The sequence below is a fragment of the Spodoptera frugiperda genome, chromosome 17 (assembly GCF_023101765.2).
Source record: "Spodoptera frugiperda isolate SF20-4 chromosome 17, AGI-APGP_CSIRO_Sfru_2.0, whole genome shotgun sequence".
Taxonomy (NCBI): domain Eukaryota; kingdom Metazoa; phylum Arthropoda; class Insecta; order Lepidoptera; family Noctuidae; genus Spodoptera; species Spodoptera frugiperda.
This window is the reverse complement of record NC_064228.1, coordinates 1,522,539-1,540,994: the sequence shown is the minus strand read 5'-3', so window position 1 is coordinate 1,540,994 and position 18,456 is coordinate 1,522,539. Positions and strand designations below refer to the sequence as shown.

The 18,456-nt window shown below is 37.3% G+C and overlaps 2 protein-coding genes across 2 annotated transcripts in view; both read right to left on the bottom strand.

Moving 5' to 3' along the window:
• Positions 1-7,265, bottom strand: part of LOC118276689 (uncharacterized) — a 54,398-nt gene extending 47,133 nt beyond the window's left edge. Inside the window, exon 1 of the mRNA XM_035595130.2 lies at positions 6,902-7,265. Coding sequence (XP_035451023.2) covers positions 6,902-7,097 — 196 coding nt within the window. The 5' untranslated portion in view covers positions 7,098-7,265. The remainder of the gene's footprint in view (positions 1-6,901) is intronic.
• A 1,415-nt stretch (positions 7,266-8,680) lies between these two features.
• Positions 8,681-18,121, bottom strand: LOC126911627 (zinc finger protein 558-like). The gene is made up of 7 exons (XM_050699743.1): positions 17,926-18,121; positions 17,625-17,733; positions 17,054-17,172; positions 16,300-16,505; positions 15,112-15,261; positions 12,766-12,858; positions 8,681-8,701 (listed from the first exon to the last, which is right to left on the bottom strand). The coding sequence occupies exons 3-6, from the start codon at positions 17,129-17,131 to the stop codon at positions 12,795-12,797; spliced, it is 498 nt and encodes a 165-aa protein (XP_050555700.1). The 5' UTR covers positions 17,132-17,172; positions 17,625-17,733; positions 17,926-18,121; the 3' UTR covers positions 8,681-8,701; positions 12,766-12,794.
• Between the last annotated feature and the right edge of the window lie 335 nt (positions 18,122-18,456).

The following is an 18,456-nucleotide window of genomic DNA, read 5'->3' as shown; positions in this document are numbered from 1 at the left end:
GTTCGCACATACCTGTGCCCTACAATATCTTCAGTGTAATAAACAACATCAACATCAACAGCCTGTAAGTGGCCACTGCTGACCAAAAGCCTCTTCTCACACGGAGAAGGTTTGAACATTAATCGCCACGCTTGCTCAATGCGGATTGGCGATTTCAAACTTATAATTAACTAGCGGACCCGACAAACGTTGTCCTGTCTACACGTTAATTTGAAAATTTTATTCTTTTTTTAATAAGCTAAAACATTCTGGACCTTTTTGATGAAAATTATTATTCAAATGTTATGACAATATCTAACGTCATTAATATTTGACACTGCGATGGTAGCGCCGTCCGTCGGATCCGATGTAAAACATTCCAAAATCAACAACTACTAATAAATTAAAAATTAATTAAAAAAACATTTTCCAGCGGACAAAATTGTGAATCTAAACCATTCTCAGATCCTCTTGAACACACACAAAAAGTTTCATCAAAATCCGTCTAGTCGTTTAAGAGGAGTTCAGTGACATACACACGTACAGAAGAATTATATATATAAAGATTAGAAATAATTACCCTAGGGTTCCTCATAATGTTTCCCTTCACCGTTTTTCAGTGGTGTCTAATCAATCCTAGAAAGAACTAGGTAATAGTCACATTGGTACTTTGCCGTTGGTAGGTTTCAAAGCCGCACGTAAGGGTGCAGGTTCGAAACAGGCATCTTGAACCTCGGGGCCAAAGTCAAAAGTCAAAGTCAAACCATTAATTTCAATTAATCCCAAATCAAGCACTTTTGAAACGTCAAACTGAATTGTCCGTCAGTCCGTCAGTCAGTGAAGCTAGGCGCTCGTTCCAAAGTGTTGTTTCGAATGGAGAAGAACGAGCAAGAAACTACATGGACCCATGGCCCCCACGTCATTTGCTAATTAGCTAACCTCTTTTCCATTAAAAAAAATAACCAGTTAGGTCAAAATATTTTCATTGTACTCCACACAGATAACAGTTTATTTATACCTAATAATATTATCTACCTAATTCAGATACAACTCTGTCAAATTAACAAACCAAGATTTTTTACGCGTTTTTGTACGTACGTACGTATTGAGTTTGTTCATGTGGGTGTGTTTTTCGTCAAAATTTGGTTTGGTAATGGTGTAGACTTATGGGGGCCGGAATGTGGGCTATGGTACCTATGACACGGCCATGTATCTACTCATTAATAGGGTAGATGACTAATTTTTATATTAATGTCCGTCTTGTAGAATATTTAAAAATATTAGACACGTATTTTTTATTTTCTTGCGGTAACAAATATTTTCGAAGAATGTATATAAAGATTGTATATAAGATGATAGTTGATAACTTTGTCCACTGTTTTGGGAGTAAGTTATATGCCATAATTATTATGGTTATTATACAGAAATAACAAATAACGCTCTAACTACCACACTCAGAGTCATTTAATGGTTGCTTAACTCAGTCCTTAGCAATTGCTTTCGATATAAAATCGTTACTAAGGAATAGTTAAAGTAATCATTAAATGTCTTAAGTGTGGCAGTTAAAACATTAACTGCCGAAAGAAAACTGTTGAAGGCAAATGCTCCGCTAAGCGTCGGTCACCAGAGACGTGATGTGGTGGTTAACGTGTTAACTTTAGAATCAACTCTACAACGACCGAAAAAAACCGCAGACCTATGTCATCAACACATTATTATCTATAAACAAAACCACATCCATTGTTTACGAACGAGCAGCCATTTTAACAAACCAATTACTTAGAAAGATACCAGCACATGAAGCTACACTAAACCATGTTTTTTTATGGTATAGGTCGGTAAATGAGCAGATGGATCACCTAATGGTAAGCAATCGCCGCCGCCCATGGACACCTAAAACACCCAAAGCGTTACAAGTGCGTTGCCGGCCTTTTAGGGGTTAGGAATTTTAGGGTTGTTGGGGAATCGGGGATTGGAAGATTGGGAAGAGGGTAATTAACCTCCGGTAACCTGACTCATACAACGCAAGCGTTGTTTCACGTCGATTTCCAATGAGGCTGTGGTATCACTCAGGTCGAGCCGACCCATTCGTACTGAAACATGGCTCTCCCACACTTAGTCTAATAGAAATCCAACCTTATCATTTTGCAATAGCGTTTAATATCATTAATAGATAGTCTAAACATTAAAAGTCGTCAATCAAGATCAATTTCGGTTAAATAATAATGTTGATGAAAAAACAACACGCTGTAGCACGACGCTGATGACGTCACAAGATAGGCACCTGCTCTTTATGCGCAAGAGTTTTCTTCGTACCGTGAATCATTGGAATAAGGAACTATAGCTAGGATAGTTTGAAAGTAGATTTAAAATAGCAATTACAGTTTTAAATAATAATTGACAGAAAATTAGTTTTACGATATTAATAAAATAGCAGATATTTAAAATTCAGAAATGAACCTATTGTATGAATAATTCACACTTAAGCAAGATTTTGCGGTACTTAGTAATTTTGCGGGTTATTAACGCGATCCGTGTTGTGCGTCATAATTTTTTCTAATATTGAATCCGCACATGGAAGCTAAAGAAACATTCAAAATATAAACCAATACGTTGCAGAAAAAGTTTAATGATTTTTTTTTTTTGTAATCTAATTTAACAAATTAATATTAAGATCTCTTTGTAAATAAAAACATTTTCTTCTACCCAATCTATAGTCGGTAGGTTATACAAAAAAAAATTACCATCTACGTAGTTATCAAACACACTTTAAGTACTGCTCAATAAATAATGATAAATCAGTACAAAATTAAAATATAACAAGAGAAGGATAACAATATCCTTCCTCCTTTTCACTCACACCAGACACATTTCCTTATACCTAACATACGTGTTGTTTTTTGTTCACAACGGAATTTCCTATGCAGTGAATGTACATGACAAATAACTTTTATTAATTGAAGAAAGATTAAAAACCACAGGCATTCTCCTATAGGTAAAAAAATAAAAGATTTTTTTTTTTACATCAACACTCCGTAACTGTAGCAAACTATGAGCCTTTTCTATATATTTATTGTTAAATAGTATAAAATATTAATCCAACTATAGGAAAAAAGTCAATCAAAACAATGGACCGGTCTTGCAACAAGTATTGAAGTACTTAAATAGTGTTTAAAGTACGTTACACGTATTATCTTAGCCGCCAAGCGCCATTTTGTTTCAATGTCAGACGCTTACGCCGCACGCGTAATCACATTATGACATTTGATCGAACGTAATTTAAATTCAAAAAAGTTGAAAAAAAAGTAAACAACCCACGGAAGCGTTGTTAAGTCTTTGAATTTTTGAAAAAAGAATAAGTAATAATAGTAATAAAATAAAAATTCGAATGTTTAAATAATTCGTTCGCCATTTAAAAACAAGACGGTCGAGAGTCGGCGTCGATAAGCGTAGCTGTTTTCGTACAACGGTCGTGCGCGACATTTCCATTTGTTTAGTTTACATCGACGGCTTGCCTTACGAGTATCTAATGAACGTTTTGTTTGTACAGCAATGGACGTTATCAGCGCTAGTCCGCATTTGCTGAGTGTTACTGGCTGGTTATGAATAAACGGGTGCGGGCCGGCCCCTTGCGTCGATTGAGTCACGAACGCCGCAGACCTTACCACTGCATTATTTTACGATAATTCCGCTCGTGCCGTGTTCATTGTCACGATGTACATCGCTTTGTAAGTCACAAGTTTTAACTGAACAGCCAGTCAAAAACACGTAATGTACTCTAAATACAATAATGTTCTCGTTTGGCCAAAGGCCGGGCATTAGTGTAGCTGAGTTGACACGTCCTAGTGCGACTTGAGAGTCGAGTTTATTTTTTTAGCTCCATTACGTATGAAAATAGTTTTTATTATGACGAAATTCGTTATCTATGGATTTTCGAATGTAGAAAAGACAATGGGATTTAAATTAGGAACGCAACGTGGCCAGTAGTAAATAGATTTAATTTTCGAACTCGACAAACATGTTATTGGTTTGTGTCAATAAATTGATTGTGGACGGGTAGCATTGTAATATGGTGGCGGTAAATGATAGGTAGATAACTAGCGTAATTTATAAGAGTGATTTAATTGTGGTTGCAAATAATGCGCGCGTTTTATTATTGAGGCTAACGAGTATACAAAATGTATCAGGTTTGAGAACAACGACGGTGACTGTTGTGCTGCACAAACAAATGAACGCACGCGGCAATGGTCTCGTCCGCTCACAAGAAAATGGCGGATATTACAAAAACGTTTTTACTTAACAAAAATTACGACATAGCTGGCAATTGTATTTTAAAATCAGTTACATTTTGATAATGATAATTAGAACACTTTAACAAACTATGAAAGAAAACAGCACGATATGTTTTTTTCCGCAATGTGGGAACATTATAAGTCTGTTATTTTTATTCTATATCATATTAGTTGTTTAAGGAAATACAATTATGAAACCTTTTTTCAAAATACTTTAAAAGATAGCCAATGAAAGTTATGTATGCAACAGGTGAACTAAATATATTTATATACTTACTATGTGTTTAAAATTTTAATTGCAAAGTTTTAACTGTAAAAAAACCCATGTTTTCAATAAAATAATATATGTGTTTATAAAATTATAGACAACGTCAAGCCTCTTATTCCCGTAGGGTAGACAAAGGTGCACATTACGGCACGTAATGCGGCTATACAATGTACACTCACTTTTCACCATTTGTGTTATAAGTCCTATATAATAGGGGCCATACAGTCTATAAAATTAATTACAATGGCAATATATATATATATATATATATTTTAATTACAAAATACTGCTAAAACTACGTGTCTATTTGCATACTCTCTCATATACATCCTGTTTATTTTTTTCATAGCAACAATAAAAAAAATCTTGATTTATTTTATGAAATATTTTTTCTTTATTGTAAAAAAACGAGGTATGCGTTTGCCAATAGAATAACAGACACGTGACATAAGTGCTCGGTAATGGTAAGATGATGACCGTCTCACGCAATACAAGTGTGCGTGAAGCAAAATGTGCGCAACGACGCGAAAATATATGTTTTTTGTTACAAAAAGATTATAATATAGTACACGTATGTATGTAGCTATATTTCTCACGTGTCTATGCAAATCACTTATTCAGAGAACACGTTGATGACTTTAAAAATCTTTTTAAACGTTTAGCTATTAAATTATTTTATATTTTTTTAACCAAAATACTTATTTTCATTTGAAAAATCTTATCGAATACAATTAATTAGGTACAAAATTACATAACAATTTCTGACACGTGTCGTTTTAACCCAACTTATAACAATTTACCATCATCTGACTAAATTCGATAATTAACAAAAAAAAACATCAATTAATTAATTTTCCAAGTGCGGGTTTGTAGGGTATTTATGCCGAAATTTAGTCGACGTAATTTTTCCGACTGTACAAAGCGGTACCACAGAACTTTGGTGCATTGCGTTTGTCGACGTACTACTCAAAGAGTTCCAACTTTCATAATATTCATTAATTATTGTAAAACAGAATTTTACGACAATATTTTTGTAAACCTACAGTAAAAAAAATAATAAGAAGACATTTTAGGAAACGATTGTCGAGAAAATGGGTACTCTACAATAAAAATGTAAAATATTTCCTAGCTTGTTTATTATTTTTAAACATATTTTTTTATTGTTAGAGAGAGCTCAATTGTTGAATTGATATAACCGTGACATCCAATCCCAACTGGCGGCTATCTTGTAGCAGTGGTCAAACAAAAATAGACGATTTTTTTCTTTAACTCGACCTTGTACGCCGACTATTTAAATAGTTTTCGCTAATTACCAGTATGTTAAACGTTATTAATTTATTTATTGCAAAAAAATAAATAAATAAAAAATGTTAATTGTTGCGTAAAACTTGCAAATCGAAAAAAAATAAACACCCTGGAATTTGATTTAATTTTAAAAATATTTCCACCATTTTTAATTAATTATTGAACTACCAAAATAAAATGTTGTTCTTAATATTATATTTTTAAAAGAAATCATAATCTAAAATTGTAAACATTGTTAAAAACCCGCACTCGTTGAAAATCACGTTTACGTCGATGACGCCATTTTTCCGAAATATTTTCGTTAGCACGTAAATGCAGATGTTGGTACTGTAAACTATCTCTATCAACATATTTTGATATTGAAATTGTTTAATAGGAATAGTTTTAGTTGCGATGGGGACGAAATAAATACTCATCCAGGAAGCGGGAATTTTGAACTCAGTCACATTGTTTTAAAGTCGTATTTCATTAAATACCTATTGTTATCTATCCTGCAGACTACTATTTTTAATACAAGATTCAGCGTCAACCGAAACATTAACCATTGCGGATGTTACTTTTTAAAATAAATTGTACGCATTACGAAACGGCCGATGTGATAAAATTGTTCAATCGTTTATCAAACTTAAGGCATGGCAACTTCATGTGGAGGCATTATCTGAAATGACGCATCAAATATTATATTCTAGGCATACGTACGTTTTTGTAAGTACTAAAGCAATAGCTGGTGAAGGCTAAAACGTTCAAGACCATTCCTAAAATCTAGAACGACTAACTTTTAAAGAGAATACGGCAAAAATATCCGCAGCTGAACAAAGTAGCGTTGTTAACATTAAAATATAATTATCGAGTGATATGGTAGCACGTGTTATAAATTGGAACGTTATTCCGAGCTAGGTACGTTTCGAAAGCATCCGAACGTTCGAACAAAGAGCACGCAACTTGAACGCGACAATTACAAGGCGACCGGTTTCCGTGATCATGAGTGCGGCCCGCGCGCCGGCCGCGCGCTCACATCCGCGAATCGGACGGTTTATAAAAACGTCATTCAACATACCGGCCGCAAACTTCTCCGCCTGCCCGAGCGCAGCCCAGCCGGGCACCACGCAGTTGCACACCTCCTCCCAGCTCCTCGCCTTCTCCGTCCTGTCTCCGTAGTTGGGATCGTTGGTATCAAACAAGCAGGGCCTCTTCTTCACCTCGGTGATAATAAGACTACTCTTGATCCCATCCCCATCCTTAGTCCGAACCATTTTGAAAACAATTTAAAAATATTACGCGGCGCGACGTTAGTTTGTCTCGCGTGCGGGTCTTTCGTGCGGACGGCGAGTATAGGTGCGCGGTAATGCGGCTCTCGATGATGCCCGCGTGAAACTGGCGGGTTTGTGCGGACGGCAGCGCGGCGCATCGAGCAACATGGCCGCCAGACGGCGGGGAAACAAAATAGGTGTGAGCGGAGCGCTGAGGCCGCTTGCGATATCGCCTTCCTCACGCTAATAAATAAATAAGATGCATGCAAAGTATCCTACTGTCCTTACTGTTTGGTACAGTACATCAAGTGAAAATAAGGACTTAATACACAGTAGAGTCAAATAATATTGGGTGCACAATAACAAGTGCAATAAATTAAATATCACGACTTGTATCTAAGTTGGTAAATATGTAGATATGATACAGCGTTCGGGTTTACAATTGAGTTAGAAGTCAGCCTCGTTACGTAAGTTTGGCGGCGGTGTGTATCTCTAGTAGGTGGGTATCGCGCGAACTGTTTTTTTTTTATTATCTTTATTATTCATTTGAGGTGTTCTGACGCAGGCAGACTGTGTTTTGCGATATTTCTGCCTCACTTACTTAACTAGTTTGACATAATAACAAAAATATGCCGCATAAATGTATACTTGTCGAGCCAGTTGTTTCTAGATTCTGATTAAACTTTTAAACCAAAAACAGATCTTCCTTAAAACAATAGGGTAGATGACAATTTTTTTTTAACGTCCGTCTTGTAGATTATTTTAAAATATTAGACACGTATTTTTATTTTTTTAAGGAAGCAAATAGGTACTTTCGAAGATACTTATATCGATTTGAAAAATCGCGTGGTACTTTTAGGTACATTTTATGAAACGAAAAGACGTATTTTCTCCCACTCCAAAACATTGATTCGTTTTATCTACTTAAGTATTATTATCTTATTTGACAAAATAAAAAAATACGTGTCTAATATTTGTTTCACTCCCTAACTGACGGATTAAATAGATTTTGAATTTTCATACCCCGTCACCATCCTATTGCATAGGACATTTCGATCACTAACCAGATAACAATAGAAAATGATACGACAGCAAAATAAAAAGAGAAAGTTAACTAAAACCTCAAATTCTTGACTAATTACTCATTCATAATTACTATGAAAACAAATTGAGTGGTCATTGGTGAACGCTATTAGAAAATAAGTAAATAATTAGCTCACTCGATAGTACCTAATTAAATTAAAGACTTAAATCACTAGAAATAAGAATTAAATCACTTTCTAGTGATCTTTGTACTTAAACGATATGGTCTTTTTAGTTTAGCAATATGCAAGTAGGATTTCTATCCTACCTGCGTCACTTGCATTAAAAAACTTAACTAAACTAAAATCTAAACTGGTTTTATTGAAGGTAAATAATGGTTAATTATCTTAAATATTAATTTACCTAATAGAAAATCATTAAAAACTGTTCATTTAGTGTTCATCGGTGCAAATATTTTTGAAATATAGACAGAAAATTATGATTATTATACATATTTATTTTTTCTTTAAAAATAAATAGCCTATAAACACCACAGTCAAAACTCAGTGTCCTCCGAAGTCTATCTAAAAAGAAAATATCATCAAAATATAATTAGTAATTAAGATGAATACTTTTATGGAATAGGGGGCGCAAACAAATGAGCATAATATGTTTCACTTGATAGTAAGCAATCAGCGCCGCCCATGGACACCCGCAACACCAGAGGAGTAACAGGTGCGTTGCCGGCGTTTTAAAAAGGAATATCTACTAATTTTTACACATCCTTCCATATAAATATTTTCCCACGCCCAGTTAAAAAAAAAAGGCAATAACAAAAGAGACATTATTCCAAGTAACCATTATAGAATTACCAAACGGATTTGAGCAAACGTGGTGATTATGACGCATTCCCTTTTCTTTTAGTGACCTTTTGTCTACCTAGCTATGCACCGGTGTTACAGTTACACACTGATAACAAAAATACCACGACCACGATTGTTCTAGGATTACACCTTAAAGGTGCTTTTGGGCCTGAGATGTGCTATGTAGCTATGCTATGAAGACGTGAAACTATGTGACCGTTTCCACCGATACTAATCTATGTAGCTTTGCGAGGAAGATGCACAGCTTAAGTATGCGATATAAAGCCATCCATAGGACACATCCATAGCACACATCTTTCCAGATAAAGAATTAACGTAGCTTAGCTGAGTCCGTTTCCACCAGTACTAAAATATGATCGGTGGAAGCTATACACGTAGCTTCCACCAATCATATTCATTGGTACATACCACACAAGTCAAACACATCCACAGCAACGCACATCTCTGGTGGAAAAGCATCCCAAGGCCCATTTTACGCTCCTGATGGTCTTAGCCTGGTATCCATCCGTAATGCATGTTAGCTTTCTACCTGTCTATATCGAATTAATCCAAATATAATTGAAATTGAATTTCGACATTCTGTCAAAACCTTAAATCAACTCGGCGGTTTAAGGTAAGTTATTAATTTCGGCTTTTAGACTATCTCTTTGTCAATGATCAATGAGTTATTGATCGAGTAGTCAATTGTAACTGCACTATCATATTGTGTTTGATCTAACTAAAGGTCCGACAAAGTATTATCTTTGTCTAAACAGTCACCGCGTCTGAACAGTCGCCAGTCGCTGCGTCTGAACAGTCGCTGCGTCTAAACAGTCGCTGCGTCTGAACAGTCGCTGCGTCTAAACAGTCGCTGCGCCTAAACAGTCACTGCGTCTGAACAGTCGCTGCGCCTAAACAGTCGCTGCGCCTAAACAGTCACTGCGTCTGAACAGTCGCTGCGCCTAAACAGTCACTGCGTCTGAACAGTCGCTGCGCCTAAACAGTCACTGCGTCTGAACAGTCGCTGCGCCTAAACAGTCACTGCGTCTGAACAGTCGCTGCGTCTAAACAGTCGCTGCGCCTAAACAGTCACTGCGTCTGAACAGTCGCTGCGCCTAAACAGTCACTGCGTCTGAACAGTCGCTGTGCCTAAACAGTCACTGCGTCTGAACAGTCGCTAATCACTGCGTCTAAACAGTCACTGCGTCTAAACAGTCACTGCGTCTGAACAGTCGCCGGTCACTGCGTCTAAACAGTCGCAGCGTTTAAACAGTCGCCGCGTCTAAACAGTCGCTGCGTTTAAACAGTCGCTGCGTCTGAACATTCGCTGCGCCTAAACAATCGCTAGTCACTGTGTCTAAACAATCACCGCGTCTGAACAGTCGCCAGACACTGCGTCTAAACAGTCGCTGCGTCTGAACAGTTGCCGCGTCTGAATAGTCGCTGCGCCTAAACAGTCACCGCGTCTGAACAGTCGCTGCGTCTGAACAGTCACCGCGTCTGAACAGTCGCCAGTCACTGCGTCTAATCAGTCGTCGCATCTAAAGAGTCGATGTTTTTGTAATTTATTTAGGGAATTTTTGCCCAAAACCAAAAACTGTTGAATATCTCAGAAACTAAACACTTTCGGACCAGAGACCTCAGGACATATTTTATAGGAAATTACTTGTATTATCACCTCCCGAGAGGAATGCGTCGATTTACAAGTTACCCTGTATATGTACTAAAGTAAAATGCCGCATGTCAGCAATTTGCAACCGCACAAACCGCCTAGTAAACTATATTCATGACTTATTCCCCCGAGGAACGCCGGCCATGTTCAATTGTAGGGTTTAATATCTATCTATACTAATATTATAAAGCTGAAGAATTTGTTTGTTTGATTGATTGTTTGTGTGTTTGTTTGAACGCGCTAATCTCCAGAACTACTGGTCCGATTTGAATAATTCTTTTTGTGTTGAATAGTGCATTTATCGAGGAAAGCTATAGGCTATAAAACATCACGCTATGACCAATAGGAACCAAGCAGAGCGGGTGAAACCGCGCGGAAGTAGCTAATTTATTATACAAATAATACATCTGCACATACGGCAGATGAAATATTCCAAATTATTAAAATAACTTATTAAACCATCTATTATAATTATAAAAATAAGTCGGGTTTTCCTTCCTGACGCTCTAATTTTAGAACGCTCGAACCGATTTCCACAGTTTAGCATTCGTTGGAAAGCTCTCGGGCTCCATGAGGTTTATAGCAAAGAAAATTTAGAAAAAAAATTCAAGAGAAATGGAGGAAAACGGAAAAGCATTTTGACATACAGCGCCGGTGGCGAAACGGAGTTCGCCGGGTTTGCTAGTATAAACTAAATAATAATAATAACTATGACGAACAATTTATTTTTAAGTGTATACTAAAACCTTCCCCTAAGTCTGAAAAATACTATGCTGAAAACAGCATCCAAATCGGTTCAGCCAAACGCGAGATAATCGCGCACAAACAAACATACAATACATACAGGTTTTGACTGCACGGTTGGCGCAGTGGCTGGGCAACTGGCGGACGTGCAACGTGTCGCGGGTTCGATTCTCGCACGGAACAACTCTTTGTGGGATCCACAGATTGTTATTCCGGGTCTGGGCGTGATGTGTATGGGAACAGGTGAAACTGAGAACCTCCTTTTTTAAGTCGGTTAAAAATATGTCGCGTTTGTTGTATGGAAAAGGCTCTCCTTAAGTTGTAATTGTTCTTGTAGGGACAACAAATATTAATCTCATCAAAAAAAATTCTGTTTACCTATTGAGCATGGTTCTTTCTTCTCCTAAAATATTTTTTGACTAGCTTCTGTAAGCGGCTTCAACCGCGTTTCCATGGAATAAAAAGTATGCCCCATGCCAGCTCATACCGTCTGTATACTTTTAAGTAAAAAATCAACACTTAGTAAATATAAAACTTTATTCAAGGACATGAACGTATCCATGCGCGTTCGAATTAGTTCGAATGAATCGCCGTTACCGCTCTTAACGCGGGAAAATGTATCCATCCGTCACATTTGACAGCTGACAGCACGACGCATGACAGCTAGGTGTGTCGGTAACACAGATTACACCAGAGCCTTTAGCCAAATGGGATTTAGCGCATGTCTACTTGTAGAATAGAAAACTAAATTGTACAGGATTGACATAAATTTTGACACTTGTCAGTGTCATCCCCATACATTGAGTTTTCTACTCTCTCTGTCGACCAACGCTAAAGAGACATTTGGCTAGAGGCACAGGGACGTTTATTTAGTTGATTTTCGTCGTCTAAAAATACCATATTTCATCAAAATTCGTTCAGTAGTTTCAGCGTGATTGGCGGACAAACATCCAAACAAACAAACTTTCACATTATAATGTTAGTGGGATTTATTTCGTTGCGGGCACATAGATCCAAGACACATAGATATCCAGGGGCCTTAGTCTGCTATTACAATTGTGTCAGAATGCTCGATCATTGAGCAGCGCAAGAGGGACGGAGCTATGTAGGTTGTATAGCTCCTTCCCTCTTGCTCCAGGCGTTTGGCCGCGCTGAACTAGAGTAGATCTTAGTCCACAGGAGTTGCAGTGGTTTTGGGAGGTTGAAGCGGGCTTGTCCTATATCTTGCACGGTTCATGGAAATAGTCTGTTGACAGTATAGTGATGTTTGGAGTACCCATGAGCGGCGGCGATTGTTTACCATCAGGTGACCCGTCTGCCAAGTAATGCCATCAAAATTGCTCGTTTAAAGGAGGTACTACAGACTTACCATTGGCGTATCTGCCGTGGAATGATGAATCAGTCAGGTTTTTCTTGCCGATGAGTCTTCATGTGCACACTCCATTGATTCCGAGATGAGAATCTAAGACAAACAAAATGCAATATTACCATACAGTCACTCCTCACTCCTGTATTATAGTAGTAGAAATTAATTAAATATTAAAACTCTTATGGTCAAAAACTCAAACATCACTCAATTTTAAGACCTTGTCAAGAATAGTTCTGTCACTACAAATTCTTTATAAAAGACAGAGATAGAAATATATTTAAGTTCAACTTAAAATTGAGTAGCGTTTCAGTATTCGGTTGTTAGTTAGCATGGAGTCTTCTTTTTTGAGGGGGGGGGATCCAAGTGTTCTCTCGCCTTGGGCGAGGCGAGTGGACGTGTCAGACTATTACTGACTAAAGACCACACCGTTCCTACTCCTGCTTTTCAAGCCGGATCCCCGGTAAACCTGCCAGGCAGTCCGCAGCTCCGGAATAGCCTGGAGTATATACTTTACCATTGCTCTTACCCAGGTGGAGGTTCAGAGACACTTCATTAACAGATATTAGACTTTATTGCTATAGCTATAAAGTTGCAAATCCTAACCATTGTTCACACTGATCACATGACAACTTACTTGACATGAGTTGCACAGGTCATGTCTCTCGTGTACTTCATTCGGAGAATTTCGACCTTAATTTACTAGACATAGAGTTAAAATTACTTACTTTTGCCCACACTGGTCACATCGCAGCAATCCTTGTTTGAGTTCCAACTTGATATGAGTTTTTTTTTTTGGTGGCTTGACCTGTTCACATGGCTTGACCTGTGCAGTCATGCACAGGTCAAGCCTCATGAACTTCATTGAGAGAATTTCGACCTTATTTCAATAGCCGTAGAGTAAAAATTACTTACTGTTGCCCACACTGGTCACATCCCAGCAATCCTTGTTTATGCACAAACTTGATATGAGTTGCACAGGTCGACTCTTGTGAACTTCATTCGGAGAATTTCGAACTTAATTCAATAGACATAGAGTTAAAATTACTTACTGTTGTCCACACTGGTCACATTCCAGCAATCCTTGTTTATGCACAAACTTGATATGAGTTGCACAGGTTGATGCTCTATTGCTCTCATGAACTTCATTCAGAGAATTCCGACCTTATTTCAATAGACATAGAGTTTAAGTAACTTACTATTGCTCACACTGGTCACATTGCAGCAATCCTTGTTTGTGCACAAACTTGATATGAGTTGCACAGGTCAAGGCTCTTGTAAATTTCATTGGGGATTTCGACCTTAATCCAATAGCCATAGAGTTTAAGTTACTCACTGTTGCCCACACTGGTCACATCCCAGCAATCCTTGTTTATGCACAAACTTGATATGAGTTGCACAAGTCAAGATTCTCGTGAAATTCATTTAGAGAATTTCGCCTTTATTTCAATAGCCATAGAGTTAAAATTACTTACTTTTGCCCAAACTGGTCACATCCTAACAATCCTTGTTTATGCACAAACTTGATATGAGTTGCACAGGTCAAGACTCTCGTTTACTTCATTCAAAGAATTTCGACCTTAATTCAATAGCCATAGAGTTTAAGTTACTTACTGTTGCCCACACTGGTCACATCCCAACAATCCTTGTTTATGCACAAACTTGATATGAGTTGCACAGGTCAAGACTATCATGCACTTCATTAAATTAATTAGGACCTTATTTCAATAGCCATAAGGTTAAAATTACTTACTGTCGCTCACACTGGTCACATCGCAGCAATCCTTGTTTATGCACAAACTTGATATGAGTTGCACAGGTCAAGACTATCATCATGCACTTCATTAAAGTAATTTCGACCTTAATTCAATAGCCATAAGAGTTAAAATTACTTACTGTTGCTCACACTGGTCACATCCCAGCAATCCTTGTTTATGCACAAACTTGATATGAGTTGCACAAGTCAAGTCTCTCGCGCACTTCATTCGAAGATATCGACCTTATTTCAATAGCCATAGAGTTTAAATTACAGCAGGACCTCTTTAATCCGAACCCCCTCTAGTCCGAACACCTCTGTAATCCGAACCCCCGACCCGAGTCCGCGCTGTCTCGCTCTCGCCCGCCAGTTACTTTCCGAACGTCAAAATACGGGATTTCTTCAAAAATGTTGAATAAAATATGTAACGTTTATATATTAATACAAATATTGTATTATGTATGTACCTATTATGTAGTTTTATTCGCAAAAAATACCCTTATCATCTATATCCCTGTAATCCGAACGCTCCACCAATCCGAACGGGGGCAAAATTTTCAGAGTTCGGATTAAAGAGGTCCTGCTGTACTTACTGTTGCCCACACTGGTCACATCCCAGCAACCCTTGTTTGTGCACAAACTTGATATGAGTTGCACAGGTTGATGCTCGCGTGAACTTCTTCTTGCAAACTCCACACTCGTGGGCACGGATGTTCAGGTGAGAACGGAGGTGGTTGGTTAAGCTGAGGACAATCAATTAATATTACATACTTTGTTTTTTTTTTATATATATAATATTGCTCCACACTAGGATTTTCTCATGAGTCGTGCGTGCGTTTACAAATATACAAATGACACCAGTACCCGAAACAACAATTTGTGGATCACACAAAGAGTCTCTCCGTGCGGGAAACGAACGCACTACACGTTGCGTGGCAGCTGGTTGCCAAATCACCGCGCCAACCGTGCAATCTTTATTATTTATACTGACTTAATATTGTCACAAACTATCACATTTATAATATATTAGCGACCTGTATGTATTGTACATATAAACCTTCCTCTGAATCACTCTACCGCTACAAATTCCGTTGCGTAGTTTTAACTATTTAAGCATACAAAGGGAAATAGGGACAGAAAAAGCGACTTTATTTTATAATATGTAGTGAAATAGGATTCCAAAGTTTGAGGGTGCATGCATGGATGTGAGGCTTCCACAGTTTAAACAAAACTAGACTTGAATCTTTTCAGCTTTTAAAATAGTACATGAAGGAAACAGTTAAACACTAAATTAATTATTATATGTTATCGGCTTACTCACATAACTGTTTGACGAGGAACTTGACTAGTTTCAAGCCATGCTAGAGGCTCATATTCATGAGCAGCATTCCGCGACACACGACGCGGCGATTGTAACGTGAGTAAGCCGATAACATATAATAATTAATTTAGTATGTCTCACGAAAGTTACAATAAAATTATACATACATACATACATATCGTCACGCCTTTAATCCCCGAAGGGGTAGGCAGAGGTGCACATTATGACACGTAATGCCATTGTGTACACCCACTTTTCACAATTGTATGTTGTAAGTCCCATGTAATTGGTGGTTTCCAGACTCCGTGCTACTACTGAGAAATTTTCGAAAATCCGAAAAAAGCCCAGTAATACTTCGCCCGACCCGGGAATCGAACCCGAGACCCCTTGCCCGGCAGTCGCACTTGCAACCACCCGGCCAACGAGGCAGTCGCAAATAAAATTATAGTTAACCACTAACCCAGTCCTCCCGCTCAGTTTGACTCCACAAACAGAACACTCGAGCAAGACTCCGCTGTGCACCACCAGGTGTCGCTGCAACAAGTACTGAGCCGAGAACCCGCGCCCGCACTGCTCACATATGTACTTCTGTTTGTCTGCGCAGTGCACCTTACGTATGTGGGCTTTGAGGAGCTTTGAGGTTGTAAAGATGCGGGTACAGTTCGGCTAGAACAAAAATAAATGTTATTGGTTGAATAGGCCACAGGTCTTTCGTCGCATGTTTGACCTAGACAATTGTACTGTCTTATGAGCGAACGGTGGCACCAAAGACATGCGATGAGATAATGAAAGATTCAATTCCCTATTTGGTATTTAAGATGCCAGCCACTAAACCCTACACAGATTTGCAATTTTTTTTTTAAACTTTTCCTCTTTCTATGATTTTCCACTGTCTTTACAAACATGTGTATGTGCATGCATGCTATGCATTTCAAACATATAAGGTCATATCCACATGAAAACCATTTTCAGGGTTGCAGGACACCAGTGGATATACAGGATCACAGAAAGTGTGGTTCCACGCAGGAATCGAACTCACTACACATTTCATGGCAGTCAGTTGCACCGTGCCAACCATGACGTTGTTTGGGAATACTGGTTGAAAATTTAATTGTAACTTTAGGTCTCTGTCAAATGTGTAGTCCCTAATTCTTTTGGCACCCACAGGATGAGTCTTGATTAAACTGTCATGATATCAAATAAATAATGATTACCTGAGGACATTGTGGCTGTGAAGCATTGAAATCAATAAGATACTTTTTGTATTTCTTTCCAGTCTCCGTTTGTACCATCACATTGTCCACAACTGTGATTTGATTGTGTTCTTCTATGTCTAAAAATAAAACAAATAAAATAGTTACATCATAAATGTGAATGGCCTATGATTGAAAACGTTATACTGCGTCACAGTAGCCACAAGTGCAACTGTCAGGCAAGGAGTTGGGGTTTTGATTCCCGAATCTATGGCAATAGGCTCAACAATTACATGGGACTTATTAACACAAATGGTGAAAAGTGGGTGTACATTGTACAGGGGCATTACATGGAACGATAGATAGTTGAAAACTAAGACTTATTTTTTGACAATTAGTAGGTTTGTTTTATTTCCTATCAATATAGCAATTATTTTTCTGATTTGCATGCAATCAATACGAATTCATAGACCAACTTGACAAATCCATAATAATTTAAGTTTACTATAGTCATAATTATTATTTATTTCTTTATTCCCAAACAACTTAAAAACAAAAAAAAAATATTTTCGAAATATAATAGTTCATTTACCTTCTACATTTACGTCGTTTGAAATGTTTTCCAATGGCTCGGCAAACACAAGCCGGTCCAATCTGTAGCATTTTGGTATATTTGATTCAACACCAAGTTCTTTTAAGGGCTAAAACAATAACGTTTTATAGTTTATTGACAATTCAAATAAGTAACCAAGATAGGCGACAAATACTATATTAAAACAATGCGGAACATTCAACTAAACTGTTTTGTTTGAATTAAGAAAGTAGTTCAAAAATAGAATTTAAAAAATAATATCTAAAGGAAGGGTTCGTTGGAAAATATTTGTCTAACTTACAACGTAATATTTACGCTTTCACTGTATTCATCACTTTTCATGTGTGATACATTAATAAAACTGTGGTCCTCACTATCCATTTCCCGAGTTAAATTTGTGTAGGATATCACAATTGATATAAAAATAATAGTTTTAGATTTGCTGTTTTACAATCGATCACTACACTCCAATAAGTTTTTGACACTTTTTGAAAGGATTCTATTGACATGGTAGCATTTTGACATTAGATTGCTGTGTTACCACGTTTCAATGAATAAACTACCAAATTGTTTGAGCAGTTAACAATCAAAGAAAGGTTAAATATGGTTGATAAAATGTAATATTAGTATTTTGAAGAGAAATAGCTTATGAATTGACTGACTTAAATTAAAAACTACGATTTTGTTTATTATTTTATTAGTGCATACAGCTAATAATTACTACTAATTATGAACATTTTTTTGGTTAGGCAATGTACTTATAAGATTTACGTTTAATTTCACTACAAGCTTTGAGTTTTGCTTACATTTCTAAAAACATTTTAGTGTTTAA

Excerpts from the sequence above, each read along its gene's own strand:
- LOC126911627 (XM_050699743.1), bottom strand. The coding sequence starts at position 17,131 with ATGGTACAAACGGAGACTGGAAAGAAATACAAAAAGTATCTTATTGAT. Across the intron at positions 16,506-17,053 it reads CACAGCCACAATGTCCTCAG|CCGAACTGTACCCGCATCTT; the intron begins GTAATCATTATT and ends TTTTTGTTCTAG. Across the intron at positions 15,262-16,299 it reads AAACTGAGCGGGAGGACTGG|CTTAACCAACCACCTCCGTT; the intron begins GTTAGTGGTTAA and ends GATTGTCCTCAG.